The sequence below is a fragment of the Podarcis erhardii genome, assembly GCF_964252035.2.
Source record: "Podarcis erhardii genome assembly, chromosome: 4".
Taxonomy (NCBI): domain Eukaryota; kingdom Metazoa; phylum Chordata; class Lepidosauria; order Squamata; family Lacertidae; genus Podarcis; species Podarcis erhardii.
In genome coordinates this window covers 77,428,665-77,455,983 of record NC_138508.1, presented here as the reverse complement: position 1 = coordinate 77,455,983, position 27,319 = coordinate 77,428,665, and the positions used below count along the sequence as shown (strand labels likewise).

The 27,319-nt window shown below is 41.5% G+C and overlaps 1 protein-coding gene across 4 annotated transcripts in view; it reads right to left on the bottom strand.

Moving 5' to 3' along the window:
* Positions 1-2,266: 2,266 nt before the first annotated feature.
* Positions 2,267-27,319, bottom strand: part of MAP4K4 (mitogen-activated protein kinase kinase kinase kinase 4) — a 135,388-nt gene continuing 110,335 nt past the window's right edge. For 2 of the 4 annotated variants that reach the window (XM_081858393.1, XM_081858395.1), the window contains 13 exons: positions 26,724-26,821; positions 23,521-23,696; positions 22,075-22,195; positions 20,798-20,989; positions 17,656-17,770; positions 17,043-17,213; positions 16,396-16,539; positions 13,323-13,457; positions 10,604-10,704; positions 9,080-9,229; positions 7,726-7,885; positions 6,227-6,366; positions 2,267-5,427 (listed from right to left, as the gene is read on the bottom strand). In XM_081858393.1, coding sequence (XP_081714519.1) covers positions 5,344-5,427; positions 6,227-6,366; positions 7,726-7,885; positions 9,080-9,229; positions 10,604-10,704; positions 13,323-13,457; positions 16,396-16,539; positions 17,043-17,213; positions 17,656-17,770; positions 20,798-20,989; positions 22,075-22,195; positions 23,521-23,696; positions 26,724-26,821 — 1,787 coding nt within the window. In that variant the 3' untranslated portion in view covers positions 2,267-5,343. The remainder of the gene's footprint in view (positions 5,428-6,226; positions 6,367-7,725; positions 7,886-9,079; positions 9,230-10,603; positions 10,705-13,322; positions 13,458-16,395; positions 16,540-17,042; positions 17,214-17,655; positions 17,771-20,797; positions 20,990-22,074; positions 22,196-23,520; positions 23,697-26,723; positions 26,822-27,319) is intronic. The other 2 variants (XM_081858394.1, XM_081858396.1) reach the window with 1 other exon arrangement.

Sequence of the window (27,319 nt, the reverse complement as noted above, 5' to 3'; positions counted from 1 at the left end):
GGTTAAACCACAGAGCCTAGGACTTGCTGATCAGAAGGTCAGCAGTTCGAATCCCCGCAACGGGGCGAGCTCCTGTTGCTCGGTCCCTGCTCCTGCCCACCTAGCAGTTCGAAAGCACCCCTAAGTGCAAGTAGATAAATAGGTACCACTTTATAGCGGGAAGGTAAACGGCGTTTCCGTGTGCTGCTCTGGTGCCAGTTCGCCAGAGCAGCTTCGTCACGCTGGCCACGTGACCCGGAAGTGTCTGCGGACAGCGCTGGCTCCCGGCCTCTAGAGTGAGATGAGCGCACAACCCTAGACTCTGTCAAGACTGGCCAGTACAGGCAGGGGTACCTTTACCTTTAAGGTTGAAAGATTTACAGACTGTCAGCTTACAAAATTTCAAGGCCTCCAAAGTTCATCAAGTCTAACCCCTAGTCAAAGCTCCTGTCGAGGAAACATAGGATTTGTGCAAACCAGTTTTGTTTTGACAATGGGTAAGAGAATGGGCAGATCTAACAAGAATCTTAAACTTCAAAAACAGTAAACGTTGCATTTACATATGTTCAAGAGTAGATCTGTATGTACACAGCTCCACATAAGCACAGGAGATGCAAGAATGATGGCAGATTGAACATCACTCAAGTTTGTCTTTGATTTATTTATTTTTTAAAGAACAAAAAAGAAGCCTTAGGACTGCTAAGATATGCTTGAAAGTATGTGTGCAACATCTGCTGAAGTCTCATAAACGAGAGGTGGCTGAATAAGATTTTGCGGTTGGGACTGGGTTTTCGGTAGTGCCCACAATCAGGAAATCCAGAATTATGCAATAAAAAATTGCACAATGTATACAGCTAACTGTATTCTGCTTTTCTTAGAGCACAATAAATTTACTTTACTGTCAAGTCCATTCAGCCCTTGACAAGGGTCCCTGAAAAATTACACAGCCATGTTGAATTTTAAGGCTATGATACTGTTTTATGTGGAAGAGGTGAGGCCATGTTCAGGGCCCAGGCAGAATCTTAGAAGATAGCACGGCTCTGATGTTGCTTCAGCAACCGACTATCTTAGGTTGAGTTCTGTCCCAGTTTTAATACCCATCTTCTCTGAAATGTGTCTTTTCAAGCCTGAAGAGGCCTAGCAGTCTTTTACTCCATTGAAACAGGGGAAACTCTGTTTGTACCAGGACTTCTGATAGAAGTCCTCTCAAGCCAGATGTGAAGATGATGTTCTTGGGCTGGGGGTACAATGGAACCATGAGATCTTCTTGCTAACGTGTTTCTGGGCTTGGCTGTGTGTGCGGTTCCCCGTCAGAGTCCTCGATCTCACCACCTGAAGAATAGGAATATGATCATGACAAATGCAAGCATCTTCCACAGAATCCTTGGGCCCAGACTGAATTGCCACTCAAGCTATATACATTCATTCTCTCTCTCTCTCTCTCTCTCTCTCTCTCTCTCTCTCTCTCTCTCTCCATCTCCAGCCTTTTAAAGGCTTTTAGAACTGCTAAGGCAGGTGAAATATTCAGCTGTTTCTTGTGAAGGTTTAAAGCCAGAGTGCGCCTAGGGCAGGGAATTCCATTTGGATTCAGCCGGAACTCAGTTCTGGCACCCCTCAAGTAGGCTCCATTGCCATTATATGAGAACAAGGGAGGTGTTCATGGTGAGTTCCGGCACCTTTCCCCCCGCCTAGAAAAAATAGCACGAATTAAGGGCACACACTCTTCTCATTTTCTTGACAATGACATTTGAAGTTCTAGTTTGCAAAACAAGCAACCAAACTTCGATCCATTTGACACTGTTTATTCTGACTTGAGATTCTGGGACATTATTTACAAATCTTTTTGTACCCTGAGTAGTTTTACTTATGAAATACAGATCACATGCTTTTTGCACACAAAACAGTTCCATCTTCTTGTTCCATACTGAACAGAAGAGCACAAGTTAATCACAGTAGTAACAGCAGCAGGTTGTGTGAAAACACCTTGCTAGTATATTTGCATCATCTCTACTGAAAACTTTGGAGTTGGGCCTTGAAAGACATTGTTGGCCCATTTAATCCAGCTGTGCCATTCTAAATTGTTTCAGCAAAGCTGCACACCCTGTTGTGTCTGTGTCTATCTACATAGTCTGTGAGTTTTACCAAGTATAAGATTTACAGAATACAATTTCACCCATGTGCTGCCAAGAGACTGTTGTTTCTTTCACTGCGATTTAGAAGAGTGTACACTTCCCCCTTCCACAGAAAAAAGAAAGTCACTCAAAATACTTCCACATACACAACAAGGTGTCATTTTTTTTCTTTATTTAAGGAAAAATGGGGAGAGGGGGACAGTATTTTATAATACACAAAAGACAAATTAGACAGCACTGCAAAAAGGCTGAGTGTTTCATTGCCACCAGTCTGCTTTGCAGCTCTACAATTAGTAATTTTGTCATTTTTATTATTGTTTAAGCATCTTTATAGTTGGCAGAGTTTGGGGTTATTTTTTAAAAAAAAAATCACAAAAGTGTGTACTGCTACTACTATGAAAACCTAAACCCCACAAAATCACTTCGAAATAAACCATAAATATGTGATGCACATTAGTGTAACAAAACCATTTTTGTAAACATTTTCTCCAACATAACATGTGCATACAATAAAAAATAAAGCCACTGCAGTCATACAGTTAGAATTACTTTGACTTAAGATACAGAAAGTTATTACTTAAAGCTTAAAACTAAACTAGGAGTATTTTTTATGCTTCACCAACAGCACTGCTTTAAAAATGGATTTCAACATTTTTTCATGTAGTGGTTTCGTAATACTGATTTGACTTGTCAAGTCAGCCCCCCTGGCATTTGTGTGGGGTTTGGGGGCAGCAAGGCGGCTGCCCCACTGAACAAGTCATGCGCCCCACCCTAGCCCCTACCCTCCTATTTTGTTGTACAGAATTTCATCAGCATATTGACCAGGGAGAATTCCCCCATATTACAACATTCCTACATTTAACAGTAGTCTTCTTTAAAACATAGATAGATAGCAAGGTGGCATGAGAAGAGAGGTCAAGAATTAAATCAGTTTTTAACCACACCGTGCCTTTTAAGTATTTTCCTTTGGGGCGTCTGGTCAACCAGGAGAATATGCTACAGTGCCATGTGAGAGATACACCTATTGCCTCTGTCTGCATTGGTCTTCTGAGTCCCATTAATTCCTTGCTGTTCAAAGCAAAGCTGCTACTTTCACCTGTTTCCCAACAGGTACAGTGAGAACTGAAAGCCACGTCTAGAATTAGCTCTGATGTTCAGTGCTATGCAAAACCCAAACCATTCCCCACCCCCCCTCAAATAGGAGAGACTTCAAAAGGTTTATCTGTCAACAATTATCTGTGTGTATTCTGCTATTTACTCCTTTTTGGGGAGAGGGGGACCTTCCTGATCTTGCAAAGAAAGCCCTTAGTAAATAAAAATAAGTTGGTCAAAGAAAGGAACAGCAGTCTGATTCCAAAAGAAAGGCTTATTGAGCAGCTGGTTCACCCAACTGGTACTGTTCAACACAAAACAAGTTGTGTGACAAATCTCATTTGAACTATTGAAGCGTCTCGATCGAAGAATCACATTTAAATCTCTACACCTGTCATGCCATGAATAAAGGTAACCACAGCAGAAGACATAGCCCATGAAACACTGGACTCCAGTTCACTGGCTGAACAGTGAACTTAAGGCAGCTGTCAACAAAAGTACCCCAAAAGAGTGTTGTTGTTTTTAAAAAAATCACTTAAAAAAGAAAACCAACCCCATAACGATCGAATAATGACACTGTGCATTATTACATCACCAACAAATAATACACACTCAAGTTTTCTCAAGTAATAAACACATGTAGCCTTTAAACAAATTATTAGTCTTGAGACATTTATTACGAAGGCCAAAAACTTACTGATAAATCAAAACTGAGGGGGTTTTTTTCCCTTTAAAAAAGTGGGGCAAATGAGGGAAAGAGCCAAGAGTTGGATGTTACATTAAAACACAAGTATATGCTGTTTTTAAAAAAGGAAAATGAATAAGCGGTATTAACTACATTCTTAAAATAGTTTTAGTGCATTGCATTCTTAGAAAAGGAAAACGTCACTTCCCCAAAAGTTTCCTACAACATTTAACAAGTTATAGAACTAGCCTAACTATTGTTACTTGCCTGTTACCAAACCCCACATGTTAGGAGTAAAACCTTCTGAATTTTAGGCTGAATTCCTTAAAACTTCTATTCATGATAAAATCGGTAAAAAATAAAGTGAAAAATTCGCTTTCAAAATTTAAGAAATGGACTGCTTAGGTTGCTGTGTCACCGCTACGAATCTATCAACCATCTCAAATAACTGCTTGTCTCTTCTGCTGAAACCCAATACAAAATTAACAGTCAAACCTTTAACCTGCTAGTTTTGGTATTATCAATAATTGGACATTAATATTTGTTCTCCTAAAAAAAAAAAAAAAAGTAGAAACCTAAACCACCTCTTTTACTGTATGCATTAGAAACCATGAGGTAGGCACAAAAATAAACATGTTTGGAATTTTCTTTCCCCAAAGGCTACATGCGCAGACTGGTAGTAAAAGTTGTTGCACATTTCAGGTTTAAACAAAAATTAAACCTTTAACTGAGGCAGTGCTAACACTGACATTTACCAAGTTCTAGCCTAATGAAGAGTCGTTATAGAAAAATGAACAATTCTATTTATTTATTTAAAAAATCATCCACGTGTGGTTTTTAGGCAAAACTCGGTACATAGAAAAAAAAATGACTGAACTCTTGGCCAAGCCAAAACTTAAAAAAAAGTCACCCTATCTCCCCCTAAACCACTGTGCCTTTCACATTTTATAAATATTAATTTTAAAACCTGCATCTTCCTCTTTGCCCACATATTGTCACATTACAAAAGAAAAAAGAAAAAAAAGAAATGTCAATTAAATACATTGTTAATATTACTATATTAGATTTGCTCTCTGCTTCAGCAACACTGACTCCACCTACAACACCCTCCAGCTACCTTCTCATGCCTGCCTCCTTTCAAAAAACTTGCTTCTGATCCGTCTCTTTCTTTCTCACTAGGCAATCTGCAGGAGGGGAAGGAGGAAAAGGAGAGGGAGACCTGATTTTTCCTCTAGTGGGATCTCAGAACAGATAGCACCCCATGGCAATATCTTTACAGCACCAGCTGCGTACCGCAGCCTCAATTTTAAAACAAAAAGAACCCAACATCGGTGATGCCTCCACACGCAGTGGCATGTGGCCCTACATCACGTCAGGCCTGTTCTCCAGTTGCAAATGGTTCCAAGTTATGAAGACTCCAGATGACAGCAATCCCTTGTCAAACTACAATAGCTTCTACCAGCTCAGAAGAGAAGTCCTGCCTAACGTCATGAAATAAACTTGGCTGCTTCCTCCGGACCGTACAGATGCAAAGAAAACCTGTAAAGCAAGAGACACGAGAGAAAACAAAATGGGACTCAAGTGGTTTTAAAACAGGGGTCAGCAAACTTTTTCAGTCCACTGTCCCTCAGACCTTGTGGGGGGGGGGGCGGACTATATATTTTTTTTGGGGGGGGGGGGATGAACAAATTCCTATGCCCCACAAATAACCCAGAGATGCATTTTAAATAAAAGCACACATTCTACTCATGTAAAAATACACTGATTCCCAGACCGTCTGTGGGCCAGATTTAGAAGGCAATTGGGTCGGATGCCTACCCATGTTTTAAAACAAAAACTAGAAAGCAGAGAAGAAATAGTACTAGTGGGACACTTTTAAGGCAGTAGGAATGAAGTCATTGGGCATCAGTGGCTAAGCTCTCAAAGCTCGGTGGAACACCAAGTGCAGAAGGAAAGCCATGTGGAAAGACCTCTCCTGTCCTTTTAAATATTTCGCCCTGCTGCCTCCAGATGTTGTTTAACTCAAACTCCTGTCAGCCGCAGCCAACATGGTGGGAGCTGCAGTCCATCAACATCTGGGGAGTACAAGGCTGTAGGAATTCTTTTCTGCTTCCCTGCCAACGAAGAGCCCAAGAGAGTCATTGTGTGCATCCATGGCTTTCCATATCTGATCCATATATCCATTCCTTTCCTCCCAACCCTAGTCAGAGGATTGTGGAATTGGGTGGAACACATTTTGGACTGATCACCAGCATTCATCCTCTCTCTTCTCCACAATAATTTTGAAATGGGGAGCAGGGGGGAACTAATGTAAAGGAGGGAGAAACAGATCTCTTACCTTGTCATTGCGTTCACATAGAAACTTCAGTCTTTGTGCCCTCTTGTGCATAAATACACCATCCAAGTGTCCTGTTTCCACCGATCGTATCTCGATAGCTTTTTCTCCCCAGCCCATGATCTGATTGGATCGAATATACGCTTTACAATCAAAACAAAAAGCCACGATTAATCATCCTCATGATACACAGCAACACAAAGCAAAGTGGTTATATTATGCATTCCAACTTTTAATTGCAGCTTGTTGAATTGATAATATTTCACCCAAAGTAATCAATTCATGTAAAATCCATAAACGAAACTGATGTTTCCATCCTTGTTGCCGTAACTAGATGGCTAGACAGCTAGATGAAAACATGGCTTCTGTAAGAAAGCTTTTAACTGATTACACTATACTCCCTTCCCCAAGAGAACAGATATCTTTGAAAGTTTAATTTCAAATACGAACAGCACCATCCTATGTATTTAATGGACTTTACTCCCAGGTAAGTGGGCATAGGATTGCAGTTTACGAGTTTCTGTCCTCAGCCAAATACATTAAAGATAACATAAAGGCTAAGGTGAAGAAGATCTCTTAGAATAAACCATAAAGCTTCCAATTCATCAAGACTATTAAAAACGTTTATCTGGATTAACAGCTTCTTGTTAAGGACTGCTAACAGATCCCCAGGCAGTCTGTGTCATATGGAGACAGTTTGTCTTCCTGAAATACTACGGAAACATTTATGGCGGAATTTGTTTTGTCTGAAGTCTTTAAGATTTGGTAGCCATAACTGGATGCAGGGACTGCAGTATGTGACTCAAAATATACCAGTATTTCTGTGGGGAATGCACAGACAAAGGATTCTTATTCTTCTCTGATTTAGCCAAACAATGGGATTTTTAAGCTTTCTCAATTTCAGGAAGACATAAAGAGAATCGCTACAGACACAAACCCATGTGAAAATGTAACAAGGATCTCTGGATTGCGGTCTGTGCTTTCAAAGCGGCTCGCCTCAAGCCCCATCTGTAAGGGAGCAACTTGTAATTACAAGTAATATAATTTTAGCTCAGCCATAAACTCACTACGTGACTTTAAACAAGCTGCTCTCCTAGCCCAACCGCAACGGGAAGATAGTAATATTGGTCTACCAAACCAGAGTAGTCAGAAAGGCTTCTGAGAAGTACATGGCACATGTTAAAAGTAGAGCATCTGAACCCTTAGAAAGAGCACTATATATGTCCTAAGAATTATTATGGTAATTATTCTGGAATATAAATGCTCAATAAAGCTACTGGCTACAGCTTCAAACATTTGGAGGGCACCAAGTTGGCAAAGACTGATCTATAATGAGCCTCCACAACATACAAGTAAAAAGGTACTTTACCGCTGTACAGATCTGTTTAACAAATGAATGACTGAATTCCAAGATGATAACAACAAAACAAAAGAAACCCATCTCCGTTGGGCCACATCAATCCCTAACAGTACAAGCAAGCTGGGGATCTTGGCATACATACCCACTGATGTTGGCATTTCTCCCCACTGCAGAACCACATCTTTGGTGATCCTTCCATATGTATTAACATAAACTCCTTCATCTTCATAGCAAACAAGCAGCTCCATCCCATCCGTGTTTGGCAAAATGATGATTGCATGGGGTTGGATACTACTCTGGATCTGCAAGAACAACAAGAAGAATTGGATGTCACCTGCACTTTTAGGAACTGGAAGGAGTTGGAAGGGATCTCGGGGGTCATCTGGTCCCCAATGTTTGTACCATGCAGGATCCCCACTAAAGCATCCATGACAGACTGAGTGCCCCCCAAACTCTCAGATTAAAGCTTAAAAACCTCAAATGAAGGAGACACCAAAAACTCTTGAGGGAGTCTGTTCCACTGTAGTAGCAGTAGTGAAAATTTATAATATGATATGATATGATATGATATGATATGATATGATATGATATGATATGATATGAATATAATATATAGTGGTGCCCCGCAAGACGAATGCCTCGCAAGACGAAAAACCCGCTAGACGAAAGGGTTTTCCGTTTTGGAGGTGCTTCGCAAGACGAATTTCCCTATGGGCTTGCTTCGCAAGACGAAAATGTCTTGCGAGTTTTTCCGACTTTCCCCCCCCTTTTTCCCCTTTTTCTAAGCCGCTAAGCCGCTTATCTGCTAAGCCGCTAAAAGCCGCTAAGCCGCTAATAGCGCTAATCCGCTAATGGGCTTGCTTCGCAAGACGAAAAAACCGCTAGACGAAGAGACTCGCGGAACGGATTCTTTTCGTCTTGAGAGGCACCACTGTAATATCATTATCAGTATTATTTATTGCTTATAGCCCACACATCTGGCTGGGCCTCCCCAGTCACTCTGAGTGGCTCCCAACCGAATATTAAAAACATAATACAGCATTAAACATTAAAAACTTCCCTAAACAGAGCTGCCTTCAAATGTCTTCTAAAAACATCAGATAGTTTTTTATTTCCTTGACATCTGATGGGAGAGCGCTCCACAGGGCGGGTGCCACCACCAATAAGGCCCTCTGCCTGGTTCCCTGTAAGCTCACATCTCGCAGTGAGGGAACCACCAGAAGGCCCTTGGCGCTGGATCTCAGTGTCCAGGCTGAACGATGGGGATGGAGACGCTCCATCCACTGTCGGAACAGCTCTTACCCTCAGGACCAATGAAGTTCTTAAGTGCCCAACATCTGAGAGAAAGAGAACTCACTCACTCAATGGAAACTTATTCTTGGAACATAGAGACAACTCCCCTTCACATATGAATAAGGTTTGGACATGCATCTCACTCTTTTCATAATGCAGAATGGGCTATAGAATACCGCGCAGCGAGAAATCTGGATTCTTACATGAGTTGGGAGATAAATATCATACACTGATCCAGAGTCTACATCCACAGCATGAAATCCAGCACAGGAGCCATAGATCACCTTCAGCCTCTGACCTTCTTCCACAGTAAGATCCACTAATAATGGCTTATGTACCAAATCTCCAAATGACTGCAGTGCAAGCAATAAAAATAAAGAATTCACTTAGTACACTCCATTAAAATATGTTTCCTTTAGAAATGTACGCATGCCTCCATCCCCCTCCTCTCTCCTGTGTGAGGTTTCTTCTTCCATTAAGGTACTCATTTTCATGTTTTTTTAAAAAAATGCTGTACGGAGGAACTATGTTTTTGCCATTTCTTTGGCTCCTTTAATGAATCAGCACCAAGTGGCTCCCTACAGGATCAGCTAAGTTTTCCCCTTTAAAAACCGAAGCGAAACACCAGGATTATATTTCCCCCTCAATATTCAAAATATAATTTATTCCTAGGATAAATGCTTTCATTCAAAATATGCCAAATCAATCTCCCGTATAAGCTGATGAATTGTGGAGAAAATGGTGATGAGCCGATTGGTTTCAGTCTGTTCTCTCATTTCCCAATTTAGGAACAGAGGGCAGGAACATACAAACTGGGGAAAACCACCTCCCAAGAAGGAAAGGGACTCTCAACTCTACTACAGTAGTTCCTGCTATGACAGATTTGGTCTTCATGGTCTCCTGGTTTTTGTTTTTGTTTTTTCAAGTAAATTTTTATTATTTTCTTTACATATTTTTTTCCCAACAAATCATATTATTACCATACATTCCCTTTGACTCTGCCAAGTCCCGACTCCCCTCCCTCCCTGCAATTGGTATATTTATCTCCTTTTTTATCGCGCACCTCATTCTCACATTAATACTATTATACATTGAAGGTATTATGCCAATCCTGCTAGCATCTTGACATTTTTACAGTTCTCCTTTAAATATTCAATAAATTTACTCCAGTTATTCTTGTATCTTTGATCTTTCTGGTCCCGGATCCTTCTGTCAGCTTCACCTGCCACTCCTGGATGGTTGGTATGTCTTGTGTTTTCCATCTTTGGGCCAGGAGGGTTCTTGCGGTGGCCATAGCATATATAAACAAATTTTGGTCTCTCGTTTTGATTTCCATTCCTATTAAACCTAATAGACACGCTTCCGGTCTTTTGGGAAAGGTATACCTAAATTTTTTTTTGAGTTCATTGTAAATTGATTCCCAAAATTTGTTAACCTTGTCACAGGTCCACCACATATGAAAGTAGTCACATGGTCTCCTGGTTTTTGATCCTATGGAATACTAACTGTCTAATTCTCCTTCATCAGATAGCACTAAAGTTTGTATAAAGAGCACGTTTAAGTGTGCTACTGGTCACACACAACCCTCATCAAATACACAGCTCAGTGGTAGAGCATCTGTTTGGCAAGCAAAACAGGTTGAACCTTTGTATTGTCAGGTAGGGCTGGGGAATGCACCTGTATTGACCAGCTATCTACGTTCCACACTTACCAATCTGAACCCTTACCTTAAATGCCATAAATTTGTGGTATGGTTTTGGTGCCCAAGCATAGACTTCTACTGAACTCTTCAAAGCAATTACTAAGAATTTGATTCTTTCATACTTCACTGGAATTAAAAAGGAAAGAGAACATGATTTTTACATTATAATGAGGGGGGGGGGTCATATTATTGTCTTATAACTGCTATAGAACTACCAATTTAAAAACAATAATGCATATTGTCATATGTAATATGCACTCATAACTGAGTTAGCTCATGGTCTTCTCCAAAAAAAATATGAGCTGATGCTATATCTCAGAAAAGTGTGCTTTGGGGAGAATTTTGTATTTTATTTTCTTAAAATAAGGTATCTTGCTTGCATAGAATAAAATCCCTTAAGTTCACATTTCCAGTGTTTGAATGTATTAATTCCTACAACAATCAAAAGATTATCTGAATGGCTATAACACTTTGGAGGAGCTATATCCTTATTAATCCAATGGATTATGAAAGACATGAATAATAAAACTAATATTTAGCACTGTCGTGTTTTGTTTGATAGACTGACAAATTAGTATTTTATTTATATCTCACCTTTCTCCCTGACAGGGACTCAAAATCACTTAAAACAATTTTGATTGATTCAAGGGCTGCTTCCAATTGTGCAGCCCGTCTTCTTAAAAACCTAATTATTTTAAAAAATGGACTTATTAAAATTGCAGGTGGAAGGTGCCATTTTAGAAAGAAAAACATTCTCTCCTGTCACAAAGAGGAAACCCAGGGCTTTTTTTTCAGGGGGAACTCACCAGAAAAATAGAACTGAGGAAACCTAGCCATTAACTGATGCAACACATATATGCATCGTAAAAAAAATTCCCTTCAAAGCTATTTTGTATATATGCAAGTTTATGCAAATATTATCAACTGAGCAGCTGGTACCTTCAATGGGGTGTCAGCCTTAGTAATATTACATTTAACACGTATATCATCTTTTTAAGGGAATTAAATCATTCTCATTACAGAGTTGGATATAGTTTTTATAAATTATTTAATGAAGTTCAGCACCAAAAAGGATTACCATTCGTATACATTTTTAAGTGCAGATATTTCTTTTTCTGAAAGTTTACTGTTAAAGTTGTCAAAAGCCACTGTAGTCTTCTGACCCCTCTGGATGTGACATTTATTGACTCCTAAAGGGTTGGGTTGGGGTTTTTTTAAGCATATGAGGAGAAAAGGCTGGTTCAAATAATCCTTGCTATTTGGCAACAATCAGAACTGTCAATGGAAGGAGGGGGTCGACAAATTACACAAAGGGATAGAAGGGGGCGATAGTGGGATCAGCCAAAATAATGCTTTCAAGTTAAAACTAAAACCAGATCCAAAAATTGCAGGGCATCTTTCCTTTGCAAGATTTCTTGAAACCAGGAGCAGAAACACAGGCTTCCTGGTGTGTGTTTGTTTGCCTATCCCTCTAGAGGATAAGAGGCCCGTGGGCATTTCTCTGAAAATCTGCCTCCCAAAAATTACCTCATGTGGCTCCTGTGAACCAGTTAACCTCTGCCAGGTTCAGAACTGGGACAGTGGCAGGGAAAGGATTTACAAAACCAAAACACATTTGCCTTTACACTAGATCTAAGAGCATGTTGGGAAATGTGTTGTTCTCAAGGCAAGGGGAGCAGAGATGTGTGTATCATCCTCAGTTTAACACATGTTTCCTGTTAACATGTTGTCTCAGCGCAGTTTAAAGCGACGTAAGAACGCATTTGTCAGGGGTTCAAGGAGAGAGGCGCAGATGAGGGAGGAGACAGAGAGCGAGGGGGAAGGATTCCAGGGTGACGAGGAAGAGGACGACAATGACCCAAGATTGTCCATGAGTCCGTCCAGTGAATCGGAGGACTCCCAAAAGGGAGCCCCCCTGGGCAAGCCAAGGGGAGCTAGAGGGGGAAGCAGTCAGGAGCAGGGGAACGAAGGGGGAACCCCCAGGGGGAGTTGGAGATCGGGACCGGCTGCTCCGCCGGAACGGAGTGAAGGGGGTGGAGTGACCAGTGTGTCAGAAGGAGCAGAACAGGAAGCAGAGAGGGGAAGGAGATCGGGGCAAGACGTCCTGCCGGAAGGGGCGGAGAGTAGTACCGAGAGCAGTGTAACTGTCGGAGGGAAGGTCAGAAGCAACGTACGCGCGCCAAGTTCAAAATGGGAGGCGCGCGGAAGTGAAGAGAGTCCTGGGGAGGAGCCTGGTCCCAAAGCGCGAAGGAGGGGGGAGGAGGCGCCAGAGGATTCAGCCTCTGGAGAGTCCCGAAGGGAGAGAACACAGGGGGGCAGAAAGACCCTGCGGAAAAGGAAGGAGAGGAAGAGGTGGACCAGTACAAGCCTCTTAAACTGGTGTAGAGGCGGGACTGACTCAGAGGGGACTTCGGCGGTCTAAGCGTAACAGACGTAGAGCCACGGAGCTCAGATGTAAAGCTAAGAATGTTCTTCAATAAAAGCTTTTGTACATAAGCCGGACTGGACTTTGGTCTCTTGTGAGCTGGGACCACGGGTGGCTCTGACAGCATTCTTACAACATTCATCCTGGAATATATAAATAAAAGAGGCAGCTGTCTCTTTTAGACCTTGTGACTTGTTTACAGGAGAAGACCAAAAGCTAAGCACAATCCATTTCAACAGTTTCCTACCCTAACCAGACCTTTCCATTACACAATTCCATCTTCACTGACTTTCATAAATGTGCAGGATGAGTTACTTACCAACTTTATAGTGTACACAGCCTTCCAAGTCACCTACAGTTGTCCAGCCTTGTTTCTTTTCCACCTCAGGGTCATTGTGAAGAATTTTGTTTCTTAACCATGACAGATAATACACTCTCAATTTGTTTTTCTTACCTAGAAAAGTGTGGTAAGAATGGGCAATAAGGTACAGAGCTGGGATACAAGCCTCCACAAAAACACATTAGCAATCATAGATAAAATCCACTTTTTAAAAAAATTATGCCAACCATTTAAGCTCACCAAAGGCAAACTTTCCTTCCAGCTATTGCTGCTGCCTGTTATGTTTAAAAAAATCAAAACTCTACCTAAAGAAAGTAAGATGAACCAGGCTACAGTTGATTTAACATTTTCAGTCCTCCAAATAATGGTTTGAGGGATGAGTAATAAGCTCTGTGCTCACATACACTTCTACATCAACTCTCGCATCAACTTCAGCCCTTCAATCGTGCTTTTATATCATGTTTACCAAGCTGGCATTAAACCACAGTTTCCTGTGACTGGAATGTAACTGGAAACTGGGGATTTAGAGAAGCCATGATTGAAGTGACACAGTTGGGGTATGAGGGGAGGAATAAGGGGGAGTATGTGGTCCCAGCACTCATTCCTAGTTTAATAAGTCATGGTTTACTAAGCTACAATTCACTGTATTACAACTGAGTCTTGCTCACAGCCAACTCATTACTTCCTGGTTAAAGCAGGCTTCAAATCCTGATTTGGAAGGCAAGTGCAAAATTTTGCTTTATAAAGAGCCATTGGGGGGTGGGTGCTATAAGATATGGGGAATTCCAAATGCAGAATTCCAAATTCCTGTGGGGAGTAGGGAAGGTGAGGATTAGGAAGCGACAGAGAGGTCTGCTTCTGGCCCATGCCCAATGTGCCCATCAAAACTTGACCTTTTGAATTCTCCAGTACCTAAGCCGAGAGGTCAAAACAGCAAACTCCTAAAGATTACAATAGTTATGCTATTCAAGCCACATTTTTATTTATTTAACCATAACAAAAATAGTTTACAATACAAACAATACAAAATATTCGTAATAAAATTCAAATAAAATCAAAATTTTAAAATTGCTAGATAAAATCAAAATACAGATAAAATCAACACATGCCAATAAGACTGCATCTCTGGCTAGACTTGCCTAAACAAACAGAATGTTTGCTTAGATTTGTGTTAATATTTGCACAATATTACCTCAGACTTTTTATTTGTTTCCTATAGTAGTATTTACTCAGTTACAACATGTGAATCCATGGGAACTTGGGTTTGAACTGCATCACTGGAATAGTTTTATCATAACAGACATGATGTGGGAAAAGACCTGTAGTTTTTTGTTTTTAAGCTTCACATGTTGCTGATGGCGAAATACTGCGGTTAAGACTTGTGTGTGATCCTTTGTTTTTGACTGCGTCATTGGAGATCAAGACTCCTTGCCACATTCACTAGTTTCCTACTTGAATATTGTTTCCTCTTTTATGGCACGTTATGTTAACCCTTTAACTGCATGATCCTTAGTGACTGGGACATACCATCAACCAAGTATATCATCAACCTTTTCAGCTCCACCTTTAACCCAAGCATGCATTTGGGAATCTATTTCTTACCCATCTTTTACTATATATTTGCATGGTGGTAATGCTCTTGTTATGACCCAGCTTGGATCAGGCTGTACCCCATTAGTGGGTCCCAACCCAGCAGTTGCAGAAACAGCCATTCCATGTCCTTATGTTTTCTGGGAGGTCACAAAGATTCTTTCATTAATAAACACAAGAGCTTAAAGGCAAAATGGTATTCCATAGAGAGAGGCGTCTCATTTAGGTATTTAAAGGTTCTGTTTGTAGTCCTACTAATTTCTTGGGTATACTCAGATATACTCAAATAAGATATACTCAGAGCAGACCTACTGAAATCAATAGACCTAACTTAGGCATGTTCATTAATTGCAGTAGGTAATACTTCAGTAGGGTGTATGGGCTGCTAGGGGAGGGGTAGTACCTCTGGTGAGGGACATGTCATGCTCCTTCTGGGACAGTTTGTTCCCCTTTGGTCCCCACCCTGCATTCAGCAATCACCAGCGGCTCCCAGAAGCTGTCAGCATGAGATAGCGGTCACACCCCAGAACCTGTTTCAACTGTTTGGCTAAACCAGGAGAGGGTAGCTGATGGGCCCCATTCCTTGGTGAGTTAGGGACTTCCCCTACGTGCAAAGACAGGCTCCGGAGGATTGAGTGGACAAGACCAACAGTCAAGACCAATGGTCAAGAAGGTGATTTCTGCACCTGCTGTAGAGCAAAGAGTAGGACAGATGGGGCTCGTCAACCTGGGAAGGTAGCCCACCTGGGAGAAGTAAAACTCTAAACCTCTGCTGTCTCATGCGATATCTTCAAGAGAAGAAAAGGCGAAGGAGTAAACCCTGCCCAAATCCAAGGTGAAGTCCCTAAGACAAGTCAGATGGCACCTTGTACACCTCATTCCAGCTACTCCTGCAGCCAAGCTAATGCCAAACGTATTGCTCTGCTTTTCTTTGGACCGCATCAGTGAGACTGTGAGGGGTTTGTGTTGTCTGGGCAGCTCAGGACCTCCACACAAACTGCCCAGGCCTGCACCCTGGGGAGGGCACTTTGGTGCTGCCAGCAGAATGGTTTGACTTCACCCCTGGAGGTGAACTCCATCGTCTCTCAAGACAGATGGATGCCAGCAACAACTCTGATTAACACTTTAGTTGGCTATCACCTTGGTTAATCAGGGATAGAGAACCTATAACCCTCCAGATGCTGTTGGACTATAATTCCCATCATTCCTCACTATAGACCACGTTGTCTGGGATAGATGAGAACTGTATTCCAGCCGCATCTGCACAGCCACAAGTTCTCCAATATTAAAAGTAGCATGTTCTCTGGAGGGACCTTTGATAGATTTATTGATCGATGAAGCAGCAATTTAAAAGGGGAAAGAGTTAACAAAAAGAGATAAAAGTGTATAAAGTAGAGGTTTGAACCATTCTGTTAAAGAAAGACCACAACATGTTTTTTTCAAAAAGAGAATTTATATTTACCCGATATTGTCACCAGGACGTTGAGACCTTCAAGTACATCCATTTGCTGGAATCTTCTTCGGTTTATTAATGGATACACCTTCCCTTGGCCACTCCTGTCCAACAGCATCAGACCACTCTCTGTACCCACTAACAAATTCACCCCTAGAATAAAATAATATCAGGTCAGAACACAAAGTTCCTTGATTGGCCAGTTCAGTAGATATCTGCAGTTCTCTGGGCAAATGCCAAACCTTTTCACACAAGAATGAATATGACAACGGGGCGTGGAATGCCCATCAACATTCTAGAAATGCTGTTAAAGCAAGGTTTCCTTCCATCTAGAGTTTGGATCAGGGTGGATTTCATTTCCATGCCGGCCGTGCTCTCACGGAAATTGCATTCCAGGAATTTTAATGGAAATGTTCGCCCATACGAAGGTCTACTCTTGTGCAAACTGACTCATCAATTTACTTTTAGTAAACTTCATGAATACTTCTGAACCTTTGGCCTGATAAACATACTGCACCTAGCAAACTAATCTGAAAACACTTTCGACAACCATTAGTCCCAAATTTCCAATAGATTTTTTTGTTATGACCTTATGCTTCATCTGCAACGTGTTCATATAAAAGGAAGGAACTAGCGACCAAGACTGGATTGCATACCCCATAAGGCAGCACATAAGATCTCAGAATTGAATCTCTTCTTGTATTTGCGGATTTCTGGGGTGTCGCTTTGTGGCCGTGTATTTGTAGGGTTCACATTAACAACTGATCCTTTCCTGGTTGGATCTTGCCTTATTGCCTCTGACCTCATTGCTTCACTAGAGAATCCTACTGCAAAAAAAAATGGAAGAAAGAAAGAGGAAAAAACAGTTATCTTTTAGTATACATTTGGGCTCACACATGAAATGCACATCAAGTTGAAGAAAAATACTGTTAGGTACAGCTTGTGAAACATATACAGCTGTACCTCGGAAGTCGAATGCCTTGCAAATCGAACGTTTTGGCTCCCAAACGCCGCAAACCCGGAAGTGAGTTTTCTGGTCTGCAAACTTTCTTTGGAACCTGAATGCCCAACACTGCTTCTGTGGCTTCCAATTGGCTGCAGGAGCTTCCTGCAGCCAATCGGAAACTGCACCTTGGTTTCCGAACATTTTGGAAGTCGGACTTCCGGAATGGATTTTGTTTGACTTCTGAGGTACGACTGTATTGGGAACTGTTCTAAGCATTTTAACAGTTACTATAAGCCTTACTCATTGGTGTTTATATTACTTACCAACAGAAGTCACAGTTGTTCCACTAGATGGAGATATCTGTAGTAATCTAGGGTCTATAAAAGGTGTAAAGGAGGTAGATTTGTGTTTCTGCAGTGTGTTACTAGCGGACTGAGTCTGCAATGTAAATTTCAGAGTCATTAATGGTTATAATATAAACAAATAGGATCACACAAAAAACCCAAACAAATAATTCCAGCCACTACTGGACAGCACTGTTTTAGAAGCCTTCTCGTCCCCCTTCCTCAAGTGCTGCCTACACGTGAGTAGCATAAACATTTTAAATAAACATTTTTCCTAAGCGCTACTGTGAAAGTTCAGTCCAACCCACAGTCCTTATTTAGATGTTTACATAATGAGGCCTGTTCACTAAAACAAGCATACAAGAATGTCTACTCTTGCTGAAACGTGTAAGGCTCTTATTCTGTAAATATTTCTTTATTCCACATCCAACATAGTCTGCTTTTCATCTTTCTACTGTGATATTCCTTTGCTTTTGTTGTTGCTATTCTGTGTCTTCTACCCTCAGCTAGCGACCAATTGGGAACTATAGTCTCCTCTAGTGCAACAAAATTTGAGCAATTAGGAATCAGGCATTCAATTCTACATTTGATATGCCGTTTTAGCATCCGGTTAATTGTAGGACAATTCTTTCACTCTCAAATCTCCCTTGTAAACTGAGCCTCTTGCCAGAAAGCTGCAGCAGTTTCTTCCACCATCATCTCACAGAAAAATACTGAACCTTTATTGAACAAGGGGAATTATTTGGGAGGGGAGGTGTGGACAGGGACATGGAGCAATATTCAGGCACCGGTGCACCCTGAAGTTAAAACACAATAAACATGGAAAACACAAACGAAAGGAGAAAAGTGAAACAATGAAACTGTTAAAAAGTGGAAGTGGGATGACTTTAAAAATCCCTCGCCAGATTGTGAGAGTTAAGTGTCACAGGGACAACACTACACTTTAAGGCAGAATGACACGGGTTAAAAACAAAGGGTGCAATGTATAAAGACAAAAAAGGGGGGAGGGCGAGTTGATGTTTAACTAGGCTTTTTTTTCATACATCTGAAGTGTTGGCTCAGTTCTCTCTCCTACAAAACCTCTTTAAGCCTTTACTGTGTCCCTCAAAGTGGACTTCATGCAACTAGGGTTTTAAAAGGAATTCTGCTTCCACCAAATTCTACAAGCGCTATTTCTCCACTCCAAAAACACTGCGGCTGTTTAAAAACATGGTATTTAGAACAAAGAAAGAAGTGGGCCTTGACAGTATTCAAACAACTGACTTCTACCCTACGGCAATATGCACTGGGTTTGATTCCAAACTTGCATAGAGTAGACAGAGCTCCATTCATTGTACATGTCCACAGGTAGAAGTGGGAGAAGAGATATTCAATGACCCTCCCTCATTTCCCACACAGTGTGTTCCAGAAAATCTGCTCTAGAGGGTTAAAGTCCCTCTGGAACAGAAGATGAGGTAAAGAAAAGGAAACGGGCAAAAATCATCTCCTCCCTTGTGCCCTCAGGCAGGAGCTTCTTGTGAAAGATATGCTACCGCTTTAACATGGGATTACTTGTGAAATTCCAAAACACTACAACCCAGGAACAATTAAGACCCTGCCCCCATGAATTTAGTTTTGTTATTTTTTAAAAAATGAGTTTTTTCATTCAAGTGGCACCTACAAATATGCTGTGGTTTGTAAGGTGGCTTCTGTTTTCCAGTGCTAGAATCTGATTTCGTTGCCCTTTTGCTTCAAGCAAACTATATTAACATTCTTAAGCAGCTCATGAATTTTCATGCACACTGTCTCAATTTCACACTTTCTTAACGTTCTCTTTCTCTTTTTCCCCCCAATGCAACTTTGGGATTGAAGGCAGACTCCCTGGTAACATCACAGGGACTATCCAAATCAGTGCAGCAAAGGGGTGCATATCTGTATATTTGAAAGCCCTGGCAGAACAGACTCGCTGCTTTAGGAGCGTTTTGTGGAGATTCAGTTCCGAGTCCTACCTTCCTTGTTCTGTTCATTTGTAAAAGCTTCTGAAAATAAATGGTGCCTCTTCCTTTAAAACCTGCACATCCCTAATCTGTTGGAAGTATTTCTGTTTAGGTACCTATCATGTGTACAAAAATTCGTATGGAAGAGCTCAACATATGCTTTTGCTTACCACCAGAGGGCACTTTCCAAGTGTATCGACACGTCTTCGCATGGAAAGAGTAGCTACCGTATTTTTTGCTCTATTAGACTCGCTTTTTCCCTCCTAAAAAGGAAGGGGACATGTGTGTGCGTCTTATGGAGTAAATGCAGGCTGTGCAGCTATCCCAGAAGCCAGAACAGCAAGAGGGATTGCTGCTTTCACTGCACAGCGATCCCTCTTGCTGTTCTGGCTTCTGAGATTCAGAATATTTTCCTCCTCCAAAAACTAGGTGCGTCTCGTGGTGCGTCTTATGGAGCGAAGAATACGGTATGTCATAGGAAAGCTGCCTCCGATTTTACAAAATGCCTTTCAAAGCGGATCTGTGCCGTCAAAAACCGAGACGGATCTTTTCACACGACATTCCAAAACAATAAAACAAACAGAAACAAAGCTATCGAAGAGCCGGCTGCTCCATTCCCTCTCCCCATCAAGAAATTTCAAAAAAGCAGCCTCTTGTGGTAAGGCTGGAGAAAGCTTCCTTTCTAAGACAGTGCACACCTTTTTCCCAAAGCAAGGACCCCACTACATGCGTAGTTACTTAGTAGTATTGCTAAACCGGGTAGTATTGTCATCTGAAGAAGCCAGATTACCCTAAGTGTGACCTCTCCAAGTAGGCACTCTCCCCAAAACAGCGTTTAAACAAATACCAACAGGGCAATCAGTTTAGCTTATCCAAAAGCCATGCAATTAATGACTTTTTGTATTAAAAAAAGGGGGTGTAGCAAGAGTAGTCAACTGGCAAGTTTGGGGTAAAACTGCTCTAGAGTTAAGGGGGTTTTGGTACGTAAAGAGCTGAAATGTGTTATTTTTGAGGAGTGAGGGGTTAAGTGACAGGAAGAAGAAGAAGAGCAGCAGAGAAGGGATGCTGAGCTGGAGCTCCTCGGGAAAAGCTAGCTATGAAGCAATAACCCTATGAAAGCAGCCAGCTGTGGGGGCAAGACATACCTCATTAGTAGTTAGCTTGTCCTGGGGTGTCTGTGGGGACATGGTGGGTGTCGGCTGGCTGGAGGATGGGGAGGAAGAGGTGGAGGAAGTGGAGGAGGAATGGCTTTGCTGTAAGAGATCTGGCAAGAGGTGAATGCGACCGGCAAAGCCATTGCTCTCATGATGGCTGGCACGCTTTGTGTCAACTGTACTCTGCAGAAAAAACAGGCACACTTGTCTTGCTCAAGTGCTGCGTAAAGGTCTCTGTCCCTAGAAAGCTGGTCTACTTTCAATGCTTCAACCAATGCATAACATCAACCAAGCCTTGATGCCTCCATTAGAAAGGTCGGTGGCGGTGAATTCAGCCACACACTACGGGAATGTTTGGGTTCCCTGGCAAAGCCAGCTTTGTTCACCAGCAAAATTAAGCTCCTGTTGGCCAAATTTGCACTACCACATCAACCTGCACGTTCCCTAAGGTTATTTTCACTATCATCTTTTTTTAAAATTTAGCTCTGTTTTTTTAAGACACAATCAGATGAAAGTGCTTGAAACATCTGGTGAATGTCCTAATTTAGTTATCTGAACAATATGCATGACATTTTAATACATCCTAGGGGGTCTATTATGATAGGGATGTTCGGCTGCAGAACTGGAAAACTCGGTAATGAGTGAGGTTCATATTGTACAAACGACCACACTAAACAGACCCGCAAGTTCAAGACAAGGGAAGCAATGCCTTGACAATTCTGTGCATAACATTTCGAGACAGAAAGACCATGTGACCTGATAGTTCTGTTGCTAAAGATAAGAAGGTCTGGCTTCATAAGCTGTCTGGGTAGGAAACCTCTTGGAAAATGTATGTAAGCTGTTCTGAACTCCTTAGAGGGCCACATGGTGGATTTGTAACTGATTTAAAGCAAACTAGGTGATCTCCTCTTCTGCTGCATCTGGCTCTCCCACAATTAGCTGTTTGTTTGTTTTTAAACACCTTTTAAAGGTTGAGAATCACAACAGAGATTCCTTCCAGTGGCCTGTGGCTCTTTAACCTTTGTGTTGCTCCAAGACTAAGATAAACTCAGCATAGTGCTGTGACGTGTCTCTACAAAGCACAAACATTGTGTGGAAACTATTACTCCCTTTGCAGGCCTGAAATGTCTGCTGGTTCAACAAGAGGCTATTAACCGTGTCTATATGTCCTGCAACTGATATTATGTAGGAAGAGAGTATGAAAGAATGAGTGAGTTAATGAGGGTGGGAGGAGGGAGAGGAAAAAATACACTTGAAAGAATGCATACCTGTCGGACGATTAAAGTGCCCTCCTTGGAAGGAGTCATTGCAGGTTCACTCTCCACGTCATCGTGCACAATCATAGTTTTCACGGACTCTGTTTCCCCATTGCTGAGGTTTAGAGTGGATCTGTTTGGTAAAGGAGACATTTCGATTGCATCCTCATGTGCCCTTTCTGTTTCTATTCTGATTCTACAGTATCCACAGCAATTTTAAAAAGCTAAAGGTAAAGGACCCCTGGACGGTTAAGTCCAGTCAAAGGCGACTATGGGGTTGTGGTGCTCATCTCACTTTCAGGCCGAGGGAGCCAGCGTTTGTCCACAGACAGCTTTCCGGGTCATTTGGTTAGCATGACTAAACCACTAGAACACCGAGACTGAAGCCAGAGTGCACGGAAACACTGTTTACCTTCCTGCCACAGCAGTACCTATTTATCTACTTGCACTGGCATGCTTTCAAATTGCTAGGTTGGCAGGAGCTGGGACAGAACAACAGGAACTCACTCCGTCGCAGGGATTCGAACCACCAACCTTCCGATCAGCAAGCCTGGCTCAGTGGTTTAGACCACAGCGCCACCTGTGTCCCACAGCAATACTAAAATAATTTCACACAAGGATTATTTTAACAGAAGTACTAGGATACATTTAATCGTAGAAACCTTGCCAATCTGAAAAGCCTTTATTTGCAAACCCCATTCATTTGGATGCCTGCAGTGAACAAGATTATTTTATTTTATTTTATTTTATTTTATTTTATTTTATTTTATTTTATTTTTTATTTTATATTTTATTTTATATTTTATATTTTATATTTTATATTTTATATTTTATATTTTATATTTTATATTTTATTTTATTTTATTTTATTTTATTTTATTTTATTTTATTTTATTTTATTTTATTTTATTTGGTGGGAGGGGATAGTATGTTACTATGATACACACTCTTGTGTTTTTAAATTGCAAACAGCCCTGTGATCCTCAGATGGAGAGCTGTACAGAAATTTAAATCATCATCATCATCCAGACAGCCAGGTAGGGAAGCTTTTGTAAATTGGCTAGTAGCTTCTCAAGGAATGGCAAGTCAAATATTTGTATTAAAACTGAAACTAATTACTGTATCGGTGCCTTCAGAACATGCACTTTTCAGTTATCTATTCATCTTACTTTATCCATATCTTCAAGATATATTCATTTTCCTGTAATAGGATATTGTGAACACTTATATAGCAGATTGCCAATGTTATGTTTATATTACGGAAGGAGACACACACAATCCTATATTCTATAGGATCATAGAATTAGAGAAGAACTAAAAGAGCAATTTCACGAATCGCAATTTCCATACCTAAATACAGTATTGGAAGCCCTACCAGAATTCACAAAATGAAATTGCCTTGTAGGCAAAAGTTCCATTAATACATCACATCAGGAAGAGAGGGAAAGGAGAACTAACACTGCTCTAGCATCTTCTGGTCCCGAAGTAGATTCATCAACTCCTTCCTGCTCCATGTCATCATCGTCTTCATCAGTTGTTCCCGACTCTTCACTGGATGATGAATAATCAGTCACTTTATGTGGAGGCCGCACATCCTCGACTGCCCGTAATTCCTTCGCCAAATCAGTTAAATTCTAGAAGGAGCAGAAGGAAAAGCACCAGGTGAACAACTGCAGAAAAGGATGCAAGCAGATGGATAACACTGCCCATTTCGGGTTCCAAAAGCTGGATCTATTTAGTCACAGCTGATGCTTTTGATTTAAAGGCCTACGCTATTATTTCAGAAGACTTTTTTAAAAATTCTATTACTTCTTTGGTGTGCATGGAGGAAAACGGTCAAGCAGCTTGATAATTTTATTTGAACTAAGTGTATTTCAGATAGAAAGTAACACACTTCACTTAAAAAGGCAGGTGTTAAACTGATTGCTGGGAAGTTTGCCTAGTATCTTTCGCCATTATCAAACACTAACAGATGGGATGGTGTGTCCCGTTCCTCTCTGCTCTGCTGCAGTCCCTTGTACCTCCATATTCTGCTCTGGGAGGGTTCCCCAATCCTCTGGAACAGATCTGGGGAGCATATAAGGTCTGCAGTGGGAGATGAGATGAAGAGGAAGTCCCATTACATAAGTGGAAGGGCACTGTTGGGTATCACCCAAGGTGTCTCGGAGCAAAGCTGTGCAAATGTTATAATAATTACAAAGGCAAGAGGGTTCATTGCTCTCAGCAGCATTAAACGAACAGTTGACTGCTTACCACTTCTCCCTGAAGACCAGCCATACGAACAGGTTCAGCGAATTGACATCAGGGCAAGAGTGAATGGAGTGCAATTGGGGGGAAACAAACATTACAACACAAGTTTAGTATAGGAAGAAAATAAATCCAGTCTTCAAGGTGCTAAAGCTGTATCACTAGCTTGCTCAAAAACTGCCATTTAGTAACAAAGGAACAGAACGCAAAACAACGAGCTACAACATTATGAGTAGGAATCAGGACCGTGTTGGGGAGATAACAGACTTGCTTTTTCAACCATTCTACACTTACAGACATTAGGAAAAATGGTAACATGAAGGGGACAACTTGAAATGCTCTGCTAGATATTTGGAAGGAACAACAACAAAAAAGTTGTTATGTGGCATTTGCTCATGGTGTGATTGTTGCTCCGTTTCAGTGATGCATTTTGATAGCCAATATTCGTTTAAAATGAAGAACACTGTACTTTGAAAAAGCAGGCATTTTCAGAACAATTCTAGAAGTAGTCGTTAGCTGTGCCTTGCTATTTGTTTGAACAGAAGAGTGCTCGCTCAGGATTATCATCTCCTTCCAACAGCCGACCAGTAACTAATGGCCAGGCCAAGGCAGCAAAAAGCTTGTACTATACTAACTACACACTTTCACAGACCGTCCAAGCAAGAATCCTTGTAATTGGCTTTGCCACATGCAGACTTTCTCCAGTTTCTTTGGTCTCATTTGTATAATTAAGAGCTACAGCTATTTCCTTTGCAGACAGTAAGAGCACAGCATGTGTGGCTGGTGCTACAGTGCAGGATGCATCTTAACAATTCAGAGAGAACGACTATGTCTTCATAATTTCAGGACTGAACTACATATTGGGAAGGTGGCAGCAGGCTCTTGGACCACAGAGAATTTACACCTCCTTCCCTAAGCCAGGCAGAAGCTTCCTGGGCTTTGGGAAGGAAGCAATAGGGGAATGTTTAGGGAACTAGCCTAGTCCCCCTAGTCCACCGCAACTACCACCTCTTGTACCAGTATATTCTAAAACTATTTGCAGCCATGTTTCTATTAATTCCAGCAACTTCATTTTCCAAAAACAGTATAAAATAAAAATTCAAATATGGCTGTTTTCTGTATTTCAGAAATTGTTATCAAACGGTTACTGGAATTGCAGCTTCTTGCCATAGCTAGCTAGGATTGTTGCAAATCTGATAGCTCTTACTATTACTAATATATGGTTGCCTAGGCAACTATGGTTGCCTATTACCAAACTGAACTATGGTGCATGCTCTGGTCATCTCCCGCTTGGACTACTGCAATGCGCTCTACGTGGGGCTACCTTTGAAGGTGACCCGGAAACTACAACTAATCCAGAATGCGGCAGCTAGACTGGTGACTGGGAGCAGCCGCTGAGACCACATAACCCCAGTCTTGAAAGGCCTACACTGGCTCCCAGTACGTTTCCGAGCACAATTCAAAGTGTTGGTGCTGACCTTTAAAGCCCTCAGTCCAGTATATCTGAAGGAGCGTCTCCACCCCCATCATTCTTCCTGGACACTGAGGTCCAGCACCGAGGGCCTTCTGGCGGTTCCCTTACTGTGAGAAGCCAAGTTACAGGGAACCAGGCAGAGGGCCTTCTCGGTAGTAGCGCCCTCCCTGTGGAACGCCCTCCCACCAGATGTCAAAGAGAACAACGACTACCAGACTTTTGGAAGACATCTGAAGGCAGCCCTGTTTAGGGAAGCTTTTAATGTTTGATGTATTACAGTATTTTAATATTTTTTTGGAAGCTGCCCAGAGTGGCTGGGGAAGCCCAGCCAGATGGGCAGGGTATAAATAATAAATTATTATTATTATTATTATTATTATTATTATTATTATTATTATTATTATTCCCCACCCATCTGGCTGGGCTACTCTGGGCAGTTTACAGCATATCATCATCATCAAGTGTCCTGCTCACTCTGAGTAGAGATTTAAGCATTGCAAGTGTCATGTACAGAATGCTTCTATGTGGCTACCTCTATCCATTTAGAAGGGTTTGTGTACTTTTTCCAGGATATGCATTAATGCACTGTGCATGTGTCCAGAATGGCTGGGGCAAGGGCAGCATGATGGGCGTAGTACAAATAATAAAATGAAATAAAATAGTAAAAATAATTTCCAGGAAATCTATTAACTCGGTGTGGTGTTGCTTGTTTGTTTGTTTGTTCACAGGATTTAACTTGAGTGAATATCTAATGCTGGATTTTATGAAAATAAGTTTTTTCATGTAACTTTCCAACATTTCCAACTTTTTTTTTTTCATTCTTAACTCTCCACTCCTGCACCTTAAACGTAGGCCGTCTCTTATGTAAAAGTTCACACGACAAGCTTTTATGCTACGTATCAGACGTAGATGAGGAGGTAACATAGTCTGAGAGCCTCACCACAGGTTTGCTCGGTCTGAAAGCTTCCTTCTTCTCTTCTGGTTTTTTTGTTGCATTTTCACTACGTTGCGATGGTGAACCTTCAGATTTTGACGATGCTACATGAATAAAGACCAAAAAGAGGCAGGGAAAGAATAAATTAGTTAATTCCAAATTAAGAGGAATGTTAAAGCAATAGGAGTTTTAATATTTCAATGCATCTTATTTCTCCATCCCCACTGAGATACCTTAATTAATCAGGGGTGGGGAACCTGCAACCGGCGGGCCGATCGTGGCCCACCAGTTGGGCCACTGTTTCTCAAACTTGGGGCTCCAGCTCTTGTTGGACTACAACTCCCATCATCCCTGGCTAGCAGGACCAGCGGTCAGAGATGACGGGAGTTGTAGTCCAAGAACAGTTATTGAGACCCAAGAATGAGAAATCAAGCCATTTCCCCTGATGCCCACCCACCATAGCTGCTGGTACTTATGGACAAGGAGGGTGGGGTCCATTTCTGCGCTGGCTGCCCCTATCTGTTGCTAGCAGGGAACAGGTAACTTTGGCCAAAGTTTCAGGATTTAACTCCCTGCTCATCAGCTAAGAGGGGGTTAAATCC